General features: G+C 41.6%; 2 protein-coding genes across 2 annotated transcripts; both read right to left on the bottom strand.

The window, feature by feature from the left end:
- Window positions 1-3,092: 3,092 nt before the first annotated feature.
- Window positions 3,093-5,901, bottom strand: LOC100450339 (protocadherin beta-13). The gene has a single exon (XM_024247546.3). It carries the CDS (start codon window positions 5,465-5,467, stop codon window positions 3,122-3,124), a length of 2,346 nt encoding a protein of 781 aa, XP_024103314.3. The 5' UTR covers window positions 5,468-5,901; the 3' UTR covers window positions 3,093-3,121.
- Window positions 5,902-5,990: 89 nt separating this feature from the next.
- On the bottom strand, window positions 5,991-15,402 carry PCDHB12 (protocadherin beta 12). The gene has a single exon (XM_002815997.6). It carries the CDS (start codon window positions 10,710-10,712, stop codon window positions 8,325-8,327), a length of 2,388 nt encoding a protein of 795 aa, XP_002816043.4. The 5' UTR covers window positions 10,713-15,402; the 3' UTR covers window positions 5,991-8,324.
- Between the last annotated feature and the right edge of the window lie 112 nt (window positions 15,403-15,514).

Raw genomic sequence — 15,514 nt, 5'->3', positions numbered from 1 at the left:
TTGGTGGGGAAAAAGTACAATATGTAGCCAGGGCATTAATGACTGAATAACAGGAGTAGAGGTAAAGACTTAGGGACTGAGAGGCCATGTTGTTAGATTAATCAGTGGACCCAGGAGTGGTGGTAGAACTTGAAGCAGAAAGATAAAGAGAACAATGTGTTTGTAAGATAAAATGTTCTATGTCCCTTTTCCCTCCCATACTATTGCCTAAATCCAAAAAAAAAAAAAAAATACTGTTATTTGGTTTTTATTGTAAGGGTTTTCAGGAGAATCCATTCTGTAAGGCTGGGCCATCTCATGTGTCTCTATTTTCTAAGTGTCCTTTAACCCCCGCTAGATATAAAATTATGTCCTAATTTACTTACAACCTATAGTTTTTTCATATAAAATTGGCTGATACAGCTTGATTCCTATGCACTGTTTTAAGTATAACTATAAATGAGGTCTTTGAAGCATATGAGCAAAATTCATTTTTAGCAATACATTCTAGGAGAATTGGTTGGTTATATGTATCTGGGCATTTGAGCTCCTGAATGCCTGGTCACTCTTCATTAGAGCCAGGAAACTCATAGTTCTTTTTATAAAGAGAGGAGTCCTGCTGCTCATATATCTAGAAAAACTGGAAGTAACAGGACAAGTACTTGGCCCTTTTCTCCACTGTTGCACCAGCGAGATTTTCTGTCTGAGTTGTTTGAACTACTCTTTCCCACTCCACCAGTAGATATAAGAAGATCACAGGGAAGCTGCTAGAACAACTCCCACCTTTGGAGGCCAGGAGTTCAACAGCCTGGGCAACATGATGAGAACCTATCTCTACAAAAATTTTTTTAAAATAGCTGGGGGTGCTACTCGGGAGACTGAGGCAGCAGAATGGCGGGAACCCAGGAGGCGGAGCTTGCAGTGAGCCGAGATCGCGCCACTGCACTCCAGCCTGGGTGACAGAGTGAGACTCCGCCTCAAAAACAAAACAAAACAAAAAACAAACAAACAAACAAAATAGCTGGGGGTGGTGGCATGTGCCTGTGGTCCCAGCTACTTGGGAGGCTGCGGCAGGAGGATTGCTTGGGCCCAGGAGGTCAAGGCTTCAGTGAGCTATGATTGCACCACTGCACTCCAGCCTAGGTGACTGAGACCCTGTCTCTAAAAAATAAACAAAGAAAGAAAAAAGAAAAGAATAATTACTCAGTTGACACAGCTCAACAGAACCGGTAGTGAAATCTTAGCAAGAAGTATAAACATTAGGTTGTCTTAGATATGCTATTAAAAGAGATTGCACTTCTTGGCATTATCAACTGATTAATACCCACTCCCTCTACAATGTTAAGATAAAGTTTTAAAATATCTTCAAGAAGCAGTTGAGGCCAGGTGCTCATACCTGTAATCATAGCACTTTGGGAGGCTGAGGCAGGCAGATTGCTTGAGCTCACGAGTTCGAGAGCAGTCTGGGTAATATGATGAAACCTTGCCTCTACTAAAAATGCAAAAATTAGTGGGTGTGGTGGCCTGGGCCTGTAGTCCTGGGTACTAGGGAGGCTGAGGTGGGAGGATCACTTGAGCCCAGGAGATGGAGGTTGCAGTGAGTGGAGATCACACCACTGCACTCCAGCCTGGGTGACAGAACAGGACCCTGTCTCAAAAAATAAAATAAGAGAAGCAACTGAGTCTAGTCTGTGGCACTGGAAGTAGTCATTTTACTCATCCCCATGAATTTCCTCTTTTCCATGCTTTCTCTCTCTCTCATACACACGCTTGTTTTGCCTCTATACTTTTACTCATTTTGTTATTCTACATTTTTCTCCCACAACATAGACTTTAGACTTTTTGATAAAAGTCATGGAAAATCTCCTCCTCCAACCTTGAAGTCTTTTTCTTGCGTAGTGTGTCAGATCCTTAAAGGTAAGAGTGGTTTAACATGAGACAAAGCTACTCCCCTACAATGGTTTGAAAAATTTTTAAAAATTAGAACCCTAAGGGACTATCTTTTGATACTATCAAAGTTCAACATCTGGCATACTTTTATATGTCTGAGAAAAGTGGTTTTCAAACTTTGGGTTACTACCAATTAGTATACCATGAAATAAATTTAGTGGATCATGACCACATTTGAAAATTGAATAGAATGAAATATATAGGTAATTTCAAATTACGTCATATAAAGACTAAGCATTGTTCACAAGCATTTCTTTCTATTAAGCCTGTGTGTTTCAAAATATGTAAAATATAATCTTAGCTATTGGTTGCAGTAAAAAAAGTTTGAAAAATAGTTTCTGGTGTATATACGTTAAATTATATGATAGTACAGGCAAAAATTTTTACACATTAACACACAATTCCAATTTATGCTATACGAATTATTATTTGGGCACAGGCATCTGCATTCAACTAGATTACATTAGAGCTTTGTGACATTAATTAAAAAATTATAGCTTCATATTCCCAGATTCTGTGATTGGCTACAATATTAATGTGCCTGCACAATCCTCTCCAGCATGAATGAGGAAAGGATACTAAAAAAGTGGTCTTCTGACCCTTTCGAATCAAGTGATAACACTTAGAGTTGTATCATAGGATATAGGTTTTCTGGTTTATTTTTGAAAGCAAAAAGCATATTTAAAGGTTGACTAAAAACACACTGGATTTAAAAAAAAGAAAAATGATATGTCTGAATAGCAATCATTATTTTAAGACTGAAAAAAAGAGAGAATCAAATAAAGAAATGCTGGAAATTTTGAATCACTTCCAAATTGCTCTATTTAATTTTACCATAAGCATAATCGTGGGTGAAGTTCAACTAAAGATAGGGGCATGAAAAAAAAATGTGATTTGGTATTGCTCTTTAGGGAGGCAAATTAATTACAAATTAAGACCATCTAGGTTAAAGAATGAATTACCATCTTTTAAGAACCAGGAATAAAGATAAATGTTCGCTTTAAAGCAAAGGGAAAAAGAACATGAGAAAAATCAAGAGTAAATCAGTAGAATATTAAATACACACAAATTGGGGGAAATAAACATTGGCATAGGAATGCCACAAAATAAAATACCTATGGAATATAAAAGTCGACTATGGTCACTGAATATTGAGTCCAAAGTTATTGGGGAAGGTAGAATTTCCCTGTATTTATTTCCCAGGGCACTGGGGAGGGAAGTTGGGGATAATCGGCTTCAGGAACTTGGACTCATTTGTCCCTGAACCTCCTGCCAAACACACCTCATACTGGTAGCTCTGAGATAGGGTCCCGGTGCCGCTCACGTCCACCAGATGCCCTGGAAGGGGGCCCTCGGGCACCAAGAAGCGACCCACCGAGGCCGCCCTGCTCCTCCTGCACAGCCGCACCGCCACGAACAGGAACACCAAGAAGAGGAAGAGCGACGACACCGAGGCCAACGCCACCACCAGGTAGACGGTGAGCGAGTCGGCCTGGGCCTGAGCCGGGGCCGCCTCCGGGAAAGGCAGGTAGGGCTGAGAGAAGCCGTCCACCAGGAGCACTTGCAGCGTGGCGGTGGCCGAGCGCGGAGGCTCGCCATTGTCCTTGACCAGCACCACCAGCCTGTGCTTGGCCGCATCGCGCTCGCTCAGCAGCCTGGCTGTGCGCACCTCGCCATTGTGCGCCCACACGCCGAACAGCCCGGGCTCCGTGGCCTTGAGCAGCTGGTACGACAGCCAGGCGTTCTGGCCCGAGTCGCCGTCCACCGCCACCACCTTGGTCACCAAGTAGCCCGGCTCGGCCGCCCGGGGCACCAGCTCGGTGCAGGGCGCGGAGCCGTTCTGCAGCGGGTACAGCACGAAGGGCGAGTTGTCGTTGGCGTCCAGCACCAGCACGCGCACCAGCGCCTCGCTGCTCAGCGCCGGGGAACCGCGGTCTGAGGCGCCCACGCGGAACTCGAACGCCTGCAGGGCCTCGTAGTCCAGCGACCTGAGGGCGAACAGGTGGCCTTTGTCTGCGTTGATGGAGACCAGGGAGGCGAGAGGCAGGTGCGGGTCCTGGGGCGGCAGCAGCGAGTAGGTGACCTGGGCGTTGGTGCCTGAGTCTCTGTCTGTGGCGCTAACACTGCCGATGTGCAGGGCGGGGCTGTTGTTCTCGCGGACGAACAGGGTGTAGGAGGTTTGGGTGAAGGCGGGAGCGTTGTCATTGACATCGGCGACCAGCACGGTCATATTGAGCTGTGTTTTCAGCATAGGGGTCCCCAAGTCAGTGACAGTGATAGTGATGTTGTATTCCGCTCTGCTTTCTCTGTCTAGTGGTCTCTCCGTTAGTAGGGTGTAAAAGTTTTCCGCGGATTTCAGGAGGAAGGGTAGATCCTCCTGAATGGAGCAACTTATTTTCCCATTTTCTCCTGAATCAAGATCTGAAACACTGAAAAGTGCAACCACAGTTTCAGGCGCGTTCTCAGGTATTGGGCTGGTAAATGCAGACATGGTAACTTCTGGGGCATGGTCGTTCACGTCTATCACTTGAATCAGAACGGTGCATTTTCCAGAAAAGGTTCCAGCATCTCTTGCCTCAATATTGACTTCATAGGACTGAAGTTTTTCGAAATCGAGTTGTTTTTTTAGTTCAATTTCTCCTGTCAAGGGATTGATCTTAAAGGTTTTGCCAATCTCGTCTGAAGCTTGGAAAAGGGAATAGGAAATCTCTCCGTTGACTCCTGTGTCTGCATCCGTGGCAGAGACCTTCACAACCAGGAAGCCTACTGGACTGTCCTCAGAGATCTGCACCCTATAGAAAGGCTGCTCAAATTCAGGGGCATTATCGTTGACATCCAGGACTTCGATGTAGACCTGAGCAGTGCCAGATCTGGGCGGAGAGCCACCATCCAGTGCTGTGAGTGTTAACCTGAGCTCAGCTTCTTCCTCTCGGTCCAGCGCTTTGTCCAGCACCAGCTCTGGGTATTTCCTGCCATCACTGCGTTTGCGGGTGAGGACCCGAAAATAGGAGTTGGGGCTGATTATATAGTTCTCAATATTGTTTTGGCCTACATCTAAGTCTTCAGCATTCTTCAGAGGAAACGCAGTCCCAGGAGGACTGCTCTCTGACACTTTCACCAACATTTGTTTGTCCAGAAATACTGGAGAGTGGTCGTTTATGTCTATTACTTGTAGCTCAGCTTGAAAAAACTCGAAGGGACTCTCTAGCAACACTTGGAAACGTAGCACACAGGGCTCTCTGTGACCGCACAGATCCTCACGGTCCAATTTCTCATTTAGCAACAAATCTCCGGTCTCCTGATTGAGCTGCAACTGTAGTTTGTTCCCTCTGGAAACAACCCTAACCCCCCGCCTGGAGAATTCCGTCTGCTCCAGACCCAGGTCCTTTGCTAAATTGGTGACAAAGGAGCTGCCCTCAGTTTCCTCTACCATAGAATAGCGTCTAGGTTCCGCCAAGCCAACCAGAGATAAGCCCAAAAGGAAAAAGGAAAAAACGACTTGCCTTTGTCTGCAAATGAGCTTCCCGCTGGCCTCCATTGTTCCTCCTTCAGCTTGCTGGGAGGACGGTTCTGTGGGACTGTAAAGTCCCCAGTATCTGAGGTTGTGGTTATTCCACAGCCACCTCAGAAATATTCCAGTGAGTAGTCCTCTCCAGAGGACCCAGCCGTTCTCTCTTTGGCATCCAAGCTTCCCGTGGACTTCCAGGTTCTGCTGCTTTTTGCCGGTTAATGTAGCTGCAGCTGCGGTTCTGGTTTGTACCTTCTTATCCTGCAGCGCCACCACGCGTCCTCACAGGATCTTACATTTTGTGGGATGATGATAGATGTAATATTCCCAACTCTGCCTGTATGCACCCCGGGACTATGTAAGGTTACAACACCACCGTTAATATCGCCGGACGTTAGTGAGCAGACAACTGCCCGAAGCAGAAATTGCATTAGTCTTTCAACAATGCTAACTGAGCTTTGGGCAAAAAGGAAATATTTAGGTAACAGTCTAGCGTGGCAAAAAGAATATATGCAGAAAATTTCAAATGTAATTGCAGTTAACATGGACAACATTTAGATCTTTATAGTTTTATTTCCATGAACCATAGGAATAATTAGTAGCTGTGAACCTCGAACGAATTATTTAATCTCTCTGCTTTAGTTTGCTCCTCTGTAAAGTGAGGATAAGAACAGCACCTACCACATAGGGCTGTTGTGAATTCCCCACCTTAAACATGAGGAATCTAATGCAAATAGATATTAACCTTAAAAATAAACTGTATACCAAGTATAAAGCAATTTGATGCCATCAAGTAGCTGAGTCTTGATGGCATAAATCCATCATAAGTCTGGCATAAATCCATCATAATTCTAGCATAAATCCATTACTATAACTAGAAAAACACTTCAAAATTCAAATGGTAGAAGAATACAGGAGCGTGACTATCTCAGGTAGAGAGGTTATGTCCAGTAATGAAGGGAAATGAACAAGGAAAGACTGGAGAGTTTGTCTAAATAGAGGCAATATCTGTAACAGCAGTGGTGATTTTGTTTCTGGGAAGGATGTCCTTTTTTATTACCTCCACTTCTAACAGCATCAATTAAAGAAATCATTTTGAAATTTTTCAAATCTCATAAAAGAGAGGAGTATAATGAACCTCCAAGGACTCAATACTAGCTTCAACTATTATCAATGTTTTGCCATAATTCTTGACTCTATTCCTTCAACATTTTCACATCCCAGACAAACTGAATTTTCACCCACAAATATGTCATTATACATTTCTTTAAAAGCATCATGACTTTAAATGACTCTAAAAATATGCTTAAGTACAATGTCGTTATCACACCTAAAAATCAAGTTAACATTATTTAATACCCATCTATATTCAAATTCTTCCAAGTTTTTCAAAGTCATTGCTGTTGTTTCAATCAAGATCCAAACAAGATCCACACATTGTATTTGAGTGGTAGACCTCTTAAGATTTTTCCTTGTGTAAACTTCACTCCTCTTATTTTTTGTGCCATTTATTTGTCAGAGAAATTGGATAATTTTACCCTGAGACCATGAAAGCAATTTTAGATTTTACTACTGTGAGTTATTTTTGTCCTTAGATTCTATCCCACCAGTGATATGCAGTAATACTAGCTTTATTAGAGTTACCAGCACTAGTTTATAATATATTTAGAACACAACTATGAAAAAATTACCTATTTTAAAAATAAGAATCGGTTATATATTTTTAACAAACAATGCTTCTCCTTAACTCCCCAAAATTTCTAAAAATTTAATGATCATCTGTATTTCTCTTTGATATTACACATTTAATTCTATTCTTTTTCTTAAATTTTCCTGATTCAGCAGTGCAGTATAGGTAAGAAAAACTGCTAAAAACAAACTCTCAAATCAGGAAAATATATTAAAAATGTAAGTATGGATGACTCTGGAAATATACTACAATGTAAAGAAAATAATTAACTAATAATGCAATCAAAATTATGTACTATTCCTAATCAGGACCATTAATCTTTTCTGTGAAATGAAAGTTATGTGTTCAGGAGACAACGAGAAGGCACAGGTTGCTCTTTCAATTTTGTTTTTTACTTAAGATTTGGACAGATCAGAGCATTAGTAATAATAGCTGAAAATTTACCCAGAAAAGCAAGATTACTGGTTTACAAGAAAATGAAATCATAAAGATTATTTCTAAATAAAGATTGAACAGTAGTATGAATACGATAAAAACTTTTCTTCTCTTTAGTTAGGCAGAAACTTGCCAGGTGATATCCAATGACGAAAACAGTATAGAATGGGAGCAAAGTCACTGAGTCAGAGTCTGACAGATCTAGGATGGATGCTCAGTTTTGTCACTTATTAGTTAGTGGACCTTAGTGAACTTACTGAATCTCTAAGACCGTCTATTTGGTCATTCCTAAAATACCATGTCACATATGTTTCTTATGAGATTAAAAGTGTGAAAATAGTGTATGATTCATAAAACAAGTGTTTTTTTTTAAATAAAGTTTAAAAAGGTACACTACAATCTATGCTTTTGAAACTAGGGTAGGTATACTCAAACAGCATTCTAATCAACTCAGAAAACGAAAGTCACAGTAAATATTGAAAACAATGGAAAGCAATTTAAAATATCTCAAACAAGACTTACCACTTCATAGACTTTATATTAAGCATAATTACTTGACATAAAACATTACACATGTACATTTCCTGCTTTGTGAAGGGTTCTTGGTACTAAATCTGGATCCTTTTCTATGTAAAGAAATTTATTTCTTGAATTGAAGTGTACGTATTTGAAGTGATCAAAAATACTACTTTACAGGCACCTCACGATAAGTTCCTAATTATAAATGTATTCATAAACACAGGATTTATTTTTCATTCTTTATCAGAAACCCAAATTATTCTGAAATGGGGGATTTTCTTCGACTTCCCTACCTGTGCTCTGGGGTAGGAAGTTGGGGATAATTGGTTTCAGAAATTTGAACTCATTTGACCTGGAGCCTCCAGTCACACACACCTCATACTGGTAGCTCTGGGACAGGGTCCCGGTGCCGCTCACGTCCACCAGATGTCCTGGAAAGGGGCCCTCGGGCACCGAGCAGCGACCGACTGCGGCCTCCCTGCTCCTCCTGCACAGCCGCACCGCCACGAACAGGAGCACCGAAAAGAGGAAGAGCGACGACACCGAGGCCAACGCCACCACCAGGTAGACGGTGAGCGAGTCGGCCTGGGCCTGGGCCGGGGCCGCCTCCGGGAGAGGCAGGTAGGGCTGGGAGAAGCCGTCCACCAGGAGCACTTGCAGCGTGGCGGTGGCCGAGCGCGGAGGCTCGCCATTGTCCTTGACCAGCACCACCAGCCTGTGCTTGGCCGCGTCGCGCTCGCTCAGCAGCCTGGCGGTGCGCACCTCGCCATTGTGCACCCACACGCTGAACAGCCCGGGCTCCGTGGCCTTGAGCAGCTGGTACGACAACCAGGCGTTCTGGCCCGAGTCGCCGTCCACCGCCACCACCTTGGTCACCAGGTAGCCCGGCTCGGCCGCCCGGGGCACCAGCTCGGTGCAGGGCGCGGAGCCGTTCTGCAGCGGGTACAGCACGAAGGGCGAGTTGTCGTTGGCGTCCAGCACCAGCACGCGCACCAGCGCCTCGCTGCTCAGCGCCGGGGAGCCGCGGTCTGTGGCGCCCACGCGGAACTCGAACTCCTGCAGGGCCTCGTAGTCCAGAGACCTGAGGGCGAATAGATGGCCGTTGTCTGCGTTGATGGAGACCAGGGAGGCGAGGGGCAGGTGCGGGTCCTGGGACCGCAGCAGCGAGTAGGTGACCTGGGCGTTGGTGCCTGAGTCTCTGTCTGTGGCGCTGATGCTGCCGATGTGCAGGGCGGGGCTGTTGTTCTCACGGACGAACAGGGCGTAGGAAGTTTGGGTGAAGGCGGGGGCGTTGTCATTGATGTCGGAGACCAGGACGGTTATGTTGTGCTCGGTTTTTAGCCTGGGGGTCCCCAAGTCGGTGACGGTGATGGTGATGTTGTACAAGGCTCTGCTCTCTCTGTCCAGTGGTCTCTCTGTTTCCAAAGTGTAGTAATTATTTACCGAAGATTTTAGCACGAATGGGATGTCTTCTGGGATAGAACAAACCATCTTTCCATTGTCCCCAAAGTCTCTGTCTCGTATCCTGAAAACCATAACCACAGTCTCTGGAGTGTTTTCTGGGATTGGACTGGTAATTGATGACACAGTGATTTCAGGAGCATTGTCATTTACATCCATCACCTGAATTCTGACTGTAGATTTTCCAAAAAGTCCTCCCCCATCTGTGGCTTGAATGATTATTGAGTATGACTCAATTGCTTCAAAATCCAAAGGTGCTGTTAAAGTAATGTCTCCAGACTTTTGATTAATTTCAAATGTCCTGCGAATATCTTCTGAAGCATGGGAAAAGGCATAGGATAGTTCACTGTTTGTTCCAGAGTCTAAATCCCAGGCTGAGACGGTCACAACCAGGGAGCCAAGGATGCTATTCTCCAGAATCTTCACCTCATAAAAAGCCTGCTCAAACTCAGGGGAGTTGTCATTACTATCTACAACCACCACCCTGACCAAGGCAGTTCCAGACCTGGGAGGGGACCCGCCATCCAGAGCAGTGAGGATGAAACTGAGCTCCGGGCGCTCTTCATAATCCAGCGCCTTGTCCAGAACTAACTCAGGGTATTTCCTATTGTCTGGATTGACTCTTATTTTAACGTGGAAATGAGAGTTGGGGCTTATTGTGTAGCTTTTTACAGCATTGATTCCCACATCTAAATCCTTTGCACTTTCTAGTAAGAACACAGCACCAACAGGACTGTTCTCTGGGATTTCTAAGAGCATTTCTTTTTCCAAGAAGACGGGAGAGTGATCATTTATATCCCTGACGTGGAGCTCAATTTGTAAAAATTGCGTGGGGTTTTTCATTAACACTTGGAAATACAGCACACAAGGCTCATTGGAGCCACAGAGCTCCTCCCTGTCTAGCATTTCGCTCAGGAGCAAATCCCCAGTGTTTGTGTCCAGCTGCAAACACTCTTTGTTATCATTAGAAACCACCCGAGCCCCCCGCGAAGACAGCTCACTCACCTCCAGTCCCAGGGTCTTTGCCAAATTTCCTACAAAGCTCCCGCTCTGCAATTCCTCCATCACCAAAAAGTTCCCAGTTTCAGAGCCCGCCTGAGACATTCTCAGGAAAACAAAGAAAAGCAGGACTTGCCTTATCTGCAGAGTGCCTGCCCCTCCGTTTTCCATAGCTTCTTTTCCAAAACCCCAAAATCTTCTTGCAGAATTGCCTCAGCGCCACTTCGCAGTTGTGGGAAACTTGCCTCTGATCTGTCTACCAAATCCTCGGAAGCCTTAAGATTTTAACCTTGTTGAATGGCTTCTAGGTTCTCCCTTAAAGGATTGTTCTTTCTGTCTTCCCTGTTCTGCGAGTGTACTGGATAACAGGGTCTACAACATCCTCCAGGGTAATTTTTTTCTTGATATTATCCTGCAGCGCCACCACGCGTCTCCACAGATTTTCACAGTTTGATGAACACTACCTAAATTTTATTTACATAAATGTCCTCCAGAAGCAAATATTGCGTTTAAATAATTCCTTCTAAGTAATTAAAAATATATTATATCTTCCATAATACTCGTTTCATATTCTTCATAGTTTATGATGATGATTTTGTTTTAAAGCATTTATTCAGTGTCTTTCCCCACTCTTCTCACAACCAAATGTGCTCGATTGTGGTGAATACAGATACAAGATGTGATCCCTGGCCCCCAGGAATTCGTAGTGTTTCTGAGACAATTGTAAGCCTGAAACAAGCAGGGTATAACTGATTGTTGAGCTGAATGAAATTCTATTACTACTTGGCTTTCCTTACGTGATAAGGGAAAGGAAAGGTCATCTCAGAAGTCCTTTCTGAAGTTATGAAACTGGATTAACCATGAGATGAAGCATATATAGGTCATTACAACAGCATAAAAAGGCATTTCTGTAGATTTCCTTAATAGCAATGAATTGTGAACAGGTAGAAAATGAAGCAAGAGATTGGGTTGGAACATACTATGTAAACCTATCATTTAGTTCCAGTTTTTCATAATTTACAAAAAAAATTCATAAGTACACAAGCATGAGCAAGTTAGTTTAATTTAAAGCAGACTCTTACTCCTAAAGCTGGTTTGCCTTAGGTTCTCAAAATTTATTGTAGCCACAACTGTAGCTATCTGTTTTCTCTTTCAGCCGAGGAAGAGAAAGTAACAGTCTATCCCTAAACATAGAACAAAAACCTAACTTTCACTCTGATCAGACCAAGTAAGATCATGTGTTTGCCACTGAAGCAATCATTGTTTCAAGAGGTATAGAATTATAGTTGGAGATTTTAGTCCTAGAATCTAAAGACCCGTCTCTGGCCATTACTTTGTTTTAATCCTGTCTGGGACCACCTCTTAAGCTCGGGAAGGTTTCAGTCCTAGCCAAAGTACATCATTGGTACATAATGAGGGAGATTGTTTGCAATAGATGCTAAGGGCTCATCAGTGATGTTCACTATAGAAAGTCTTAAAGTGCACTAAGAATGGATGGAAGAAGAATCCAACAAGTCTGCATTTTAAAATGTTAAATTCAATTAATATTCTTAAAAATGTAAGCTGGATACATGGTTGAAATAGTAATTGGTACAGAAGGGTAAAAGTTGAAAAGTAGATGGATTGACCACACACAATTAACCTCTCTTTTTAAAAAAATATTCACTAAAATGACAGAAAAGTAATTAAAATGGTAGGAACTAACAAAGATTAAGAATACACAAGTGAACACACATGTTTTTCTATGACAGAAAGCAGGTGGAAGAGCAATTAACTTAGCAGTTCCAAAAAATGCCCCTAAAGTAAAGTTCCTGCATTGAAGATACTCACAAGAAACATAATCTCTTTTAAGCACAAGATCTGGAGGAACCAGATGTTTAAGAAGACTGAAGTCAGCTAAGGATGGAAAAAAGTTATTAGTTGGAAGTATGTGTAGAGGATAATTGAATTCTCTGTTCTTCTCATCACCCTACATAGACAGAAACATAACTCACAGCCAGAAAATACAAAGTTTATTCTCTGGAGAAATTTAATGGGACTTTCTCTAGTCTTGAGGATCTAGGCACAGCTGATCACAAGTGTGAGATGTCAAACTGAAAATAGGGAGAGTAAGCAAACCTTTGCATTTTGCACGGTGAGACTTCTAATCCCTTTTCATGCAATACTCTTTGACTGTAGGACACAAGGTATATGCCTGACACCTAGTCTATCCCCACACAGTGGGTATTGTAGAATTCTAACCTGGAGAATATGAAAGCCCCAAATGTAGTGTTTCTGAGACAATTGTAAGCCTGAAACAAGCAGGGTATAACTGATTGTTGAGCTGAATGAAATTCTATTACTACTTGGCTTTCCTTACGTGATAAGGGAAAGGAAAGGTCATCTCAGAAGTCCTTTCTGAAGTTATGAAACTGGATTAACCATGAGATGAAGCATATATAGGTCATTACAACAGCATAAAAAGGCATTTCTGTAGATTTCCTTAATAGCAATGAATTGTGAACAGGTAGAAAATGAAGCAAGAGATTGGGTTGGAACATATTATATAAACCTATCATTTAGTTCCAGTTTTTCATAATTTACAAAAAAAAATTCATAAGTAAATGAAGACACATATTAATATTTGGCATCTCATAAGGTAATAGACTTATCCTAGCATGATTACATTAGAATGACGCCTTGCCATCAACAGGTACTGTTCGCTCACAGAGTTGATTGTCAGCATTTTGATATATCATCCTTCTAAAATACGAGAAGATAGCCAAGGCATTTGACGAAATGCCTGTAACATAACATAGAAAGACCAAAACTACCACCATCACTACCACCAAGAAAAAAAAAAGAACAATAATATAGAAAGCAGAAGAAAGCCTTTGAAAATGTCTGGTTAATATTCTCAGAGAAAGAAAATCTAATAAAAGCTAATACTTATTTAGTATTTACTCTATGCTACTCATTGTTCTAAGTGCCTCATAATGCATTTATCCATTTAATCTAAATAGTAACTGTATGAAGTATGTATTTATCCACTTAATCTAAATAGTAACTGTATGAAGTACGTATTCCTATCGTAAGATGAAGACTAGATTAGGACTTCAGTGCTTTTTATTAGCTATATTACCTTGGACAAGTTCTTAACTCCCCTTAGACTCACTTTCACTTCTAAAATGGATATATAATAACGATACTGCATAATGTATTTTTAAAGAAAAGATTAATTATAAATGAGAGAAAATATTACATTTATAAATCTATGACAGGATACCATGAAAAACATTCAGAGAACTAAAAACAACTCTTAAAAGTAAATATTTTTCAGTCATAAAGAAAAACTTAAATATAAAACATTGAGTGATTAAGTAAATTGTCCAAAAAATGGAATGAGAGGCAAAGAGAAAATAAAAAAGGAAAAATGGCTTACAGTCTTATAGAGTCAATCTAGGAGGTCTAATATTTAACTGAGATTTTCGTTGAATTGAGAATTCAGAAAACTCAGGGGAGAAATTATGAGTAAAACATACCAAGAAAATTCCTTCTAAAAAATTGTTTTTGTGTAGAGATAGGTTCCCACTATGTTGCCCAGGGTGGTCTCAAACTCGGGGCCTCAAATAATCCTCCTGCCTCAGCTTCCCAAAGTACTGAGATTGCAAGTGTGAGTCACCATGCCCAACAACAATTTCTCAGAAATAAAATTGATAGTCTGAACATTAGCCAAGGGGTCTAGCACATGCCTGTAGTCCCAGTGACTTGGAAGGCTGAGGCAGAAGTAGCTCTTGAGTTAGAGGCTGCAGGGTGCTGTGACTGTGCCTATGAATAGCCACTGCACTCCAGCCTGGGTAACACAGTGAGACATCATCTTTAAAAAAAAAAAAGATAAACACGACATAGCCATATGACCAGATTAATCAATAAAGAGCCAGTACTAAGGTATTTTCAGAAGACCAGGGGAATTTTTTTCAATGCTCCCAGAAAGAAAGAAAAAAAGAGGGGGAATTGCATAAAAAGACATAGGAATCAGAATGGAATCAGTCTTCTGAACAGCAATTCTATATGCAGTCAATAAAAGGAGCAGTGCTTTTGAAATCTGAGGGAAAATTATTTTAAACCTAGAATGTTATGCCCAAACTATCAATCAAATAAAAAAAAAACAAAGCAATCTCTCAAAAAGTTTAACTTCCTCTGTATCCATTTTTATGAAGGTAGTGAGAGATGTGCATCAACAAAATAAGTGAGTAAACTAAGAAAGAAGAATATACTGGATCTTATAAAAGAGGACCAACAAAGAAAAATAGGGTGACAGCCTATAGAGCAACCAGTATGAATGAAGTAGAGATCTGGGTGCAAGATCACCAAGAAATAAACATAATTGATAGGTATCTGATATATTTGAATATTTTGAGAAGAAAGAGATTCAAATTAGAGAATGCAAAGAAACTAATATTAGTAAATGGAAAATTATGTAAGTACAAAACAATTTTCAGTTCTAGGAAAAATGTTTCTCAAGAAAGGAAATTTAATCACACTACACTAATGTGTATTTTGAAGAAAGCTTAGTAATATGGACACTATTAGTTTAACTTAAAAAAAACTGTAGGCTGGACACGGTGGCTCACTCCTGTAATCTCAACACTTTGGGAGGCTGAGGCAGGTGGATCAGCTGGGGTCAGGAGTTCAAGACGAGCCTGGCCAACATGGTGAAACCCCATCTGTACTAAAACTACAAAACTAGCCAGGTGTGGTGGTGGGTGCCTGTAATCCCAGCTACTCGGGAGGCTGAGGCAGGAGAATCACTTGAACCTGGGAAGCAGAGGTTACAGTGAGCTGAGATCACACCACTGTACTCCAACCTGGGTGACAGAGTAAGATTATGTCAAAAAAAAAAAAAAACTGTAACAATTTTATTGGGAGAATAGGAGAAAGGGAATGTGCAGTGCTTATATTGGTTTACATTAGTTGGAAAGAAAGTTAAATCT

This window comes from Pongo abelii, chromosome 4, assembly GCF_028885655.2.
Source record: "Pongo abelii isolate AG06213 chromosome 4, NHGRI_mPonAbe1-v2.0_pri, whole genome shotgun sequence".
NCBI lineage: Eukaryota > Metazoa > Chordata > Mammalia > Primates > Hominidae > Pongo > Pongo abelii.
Note: the sequence above shows the minus strand (reverse complement) of the source record. Positions and strands in the feature narration are given on the sequence as shown.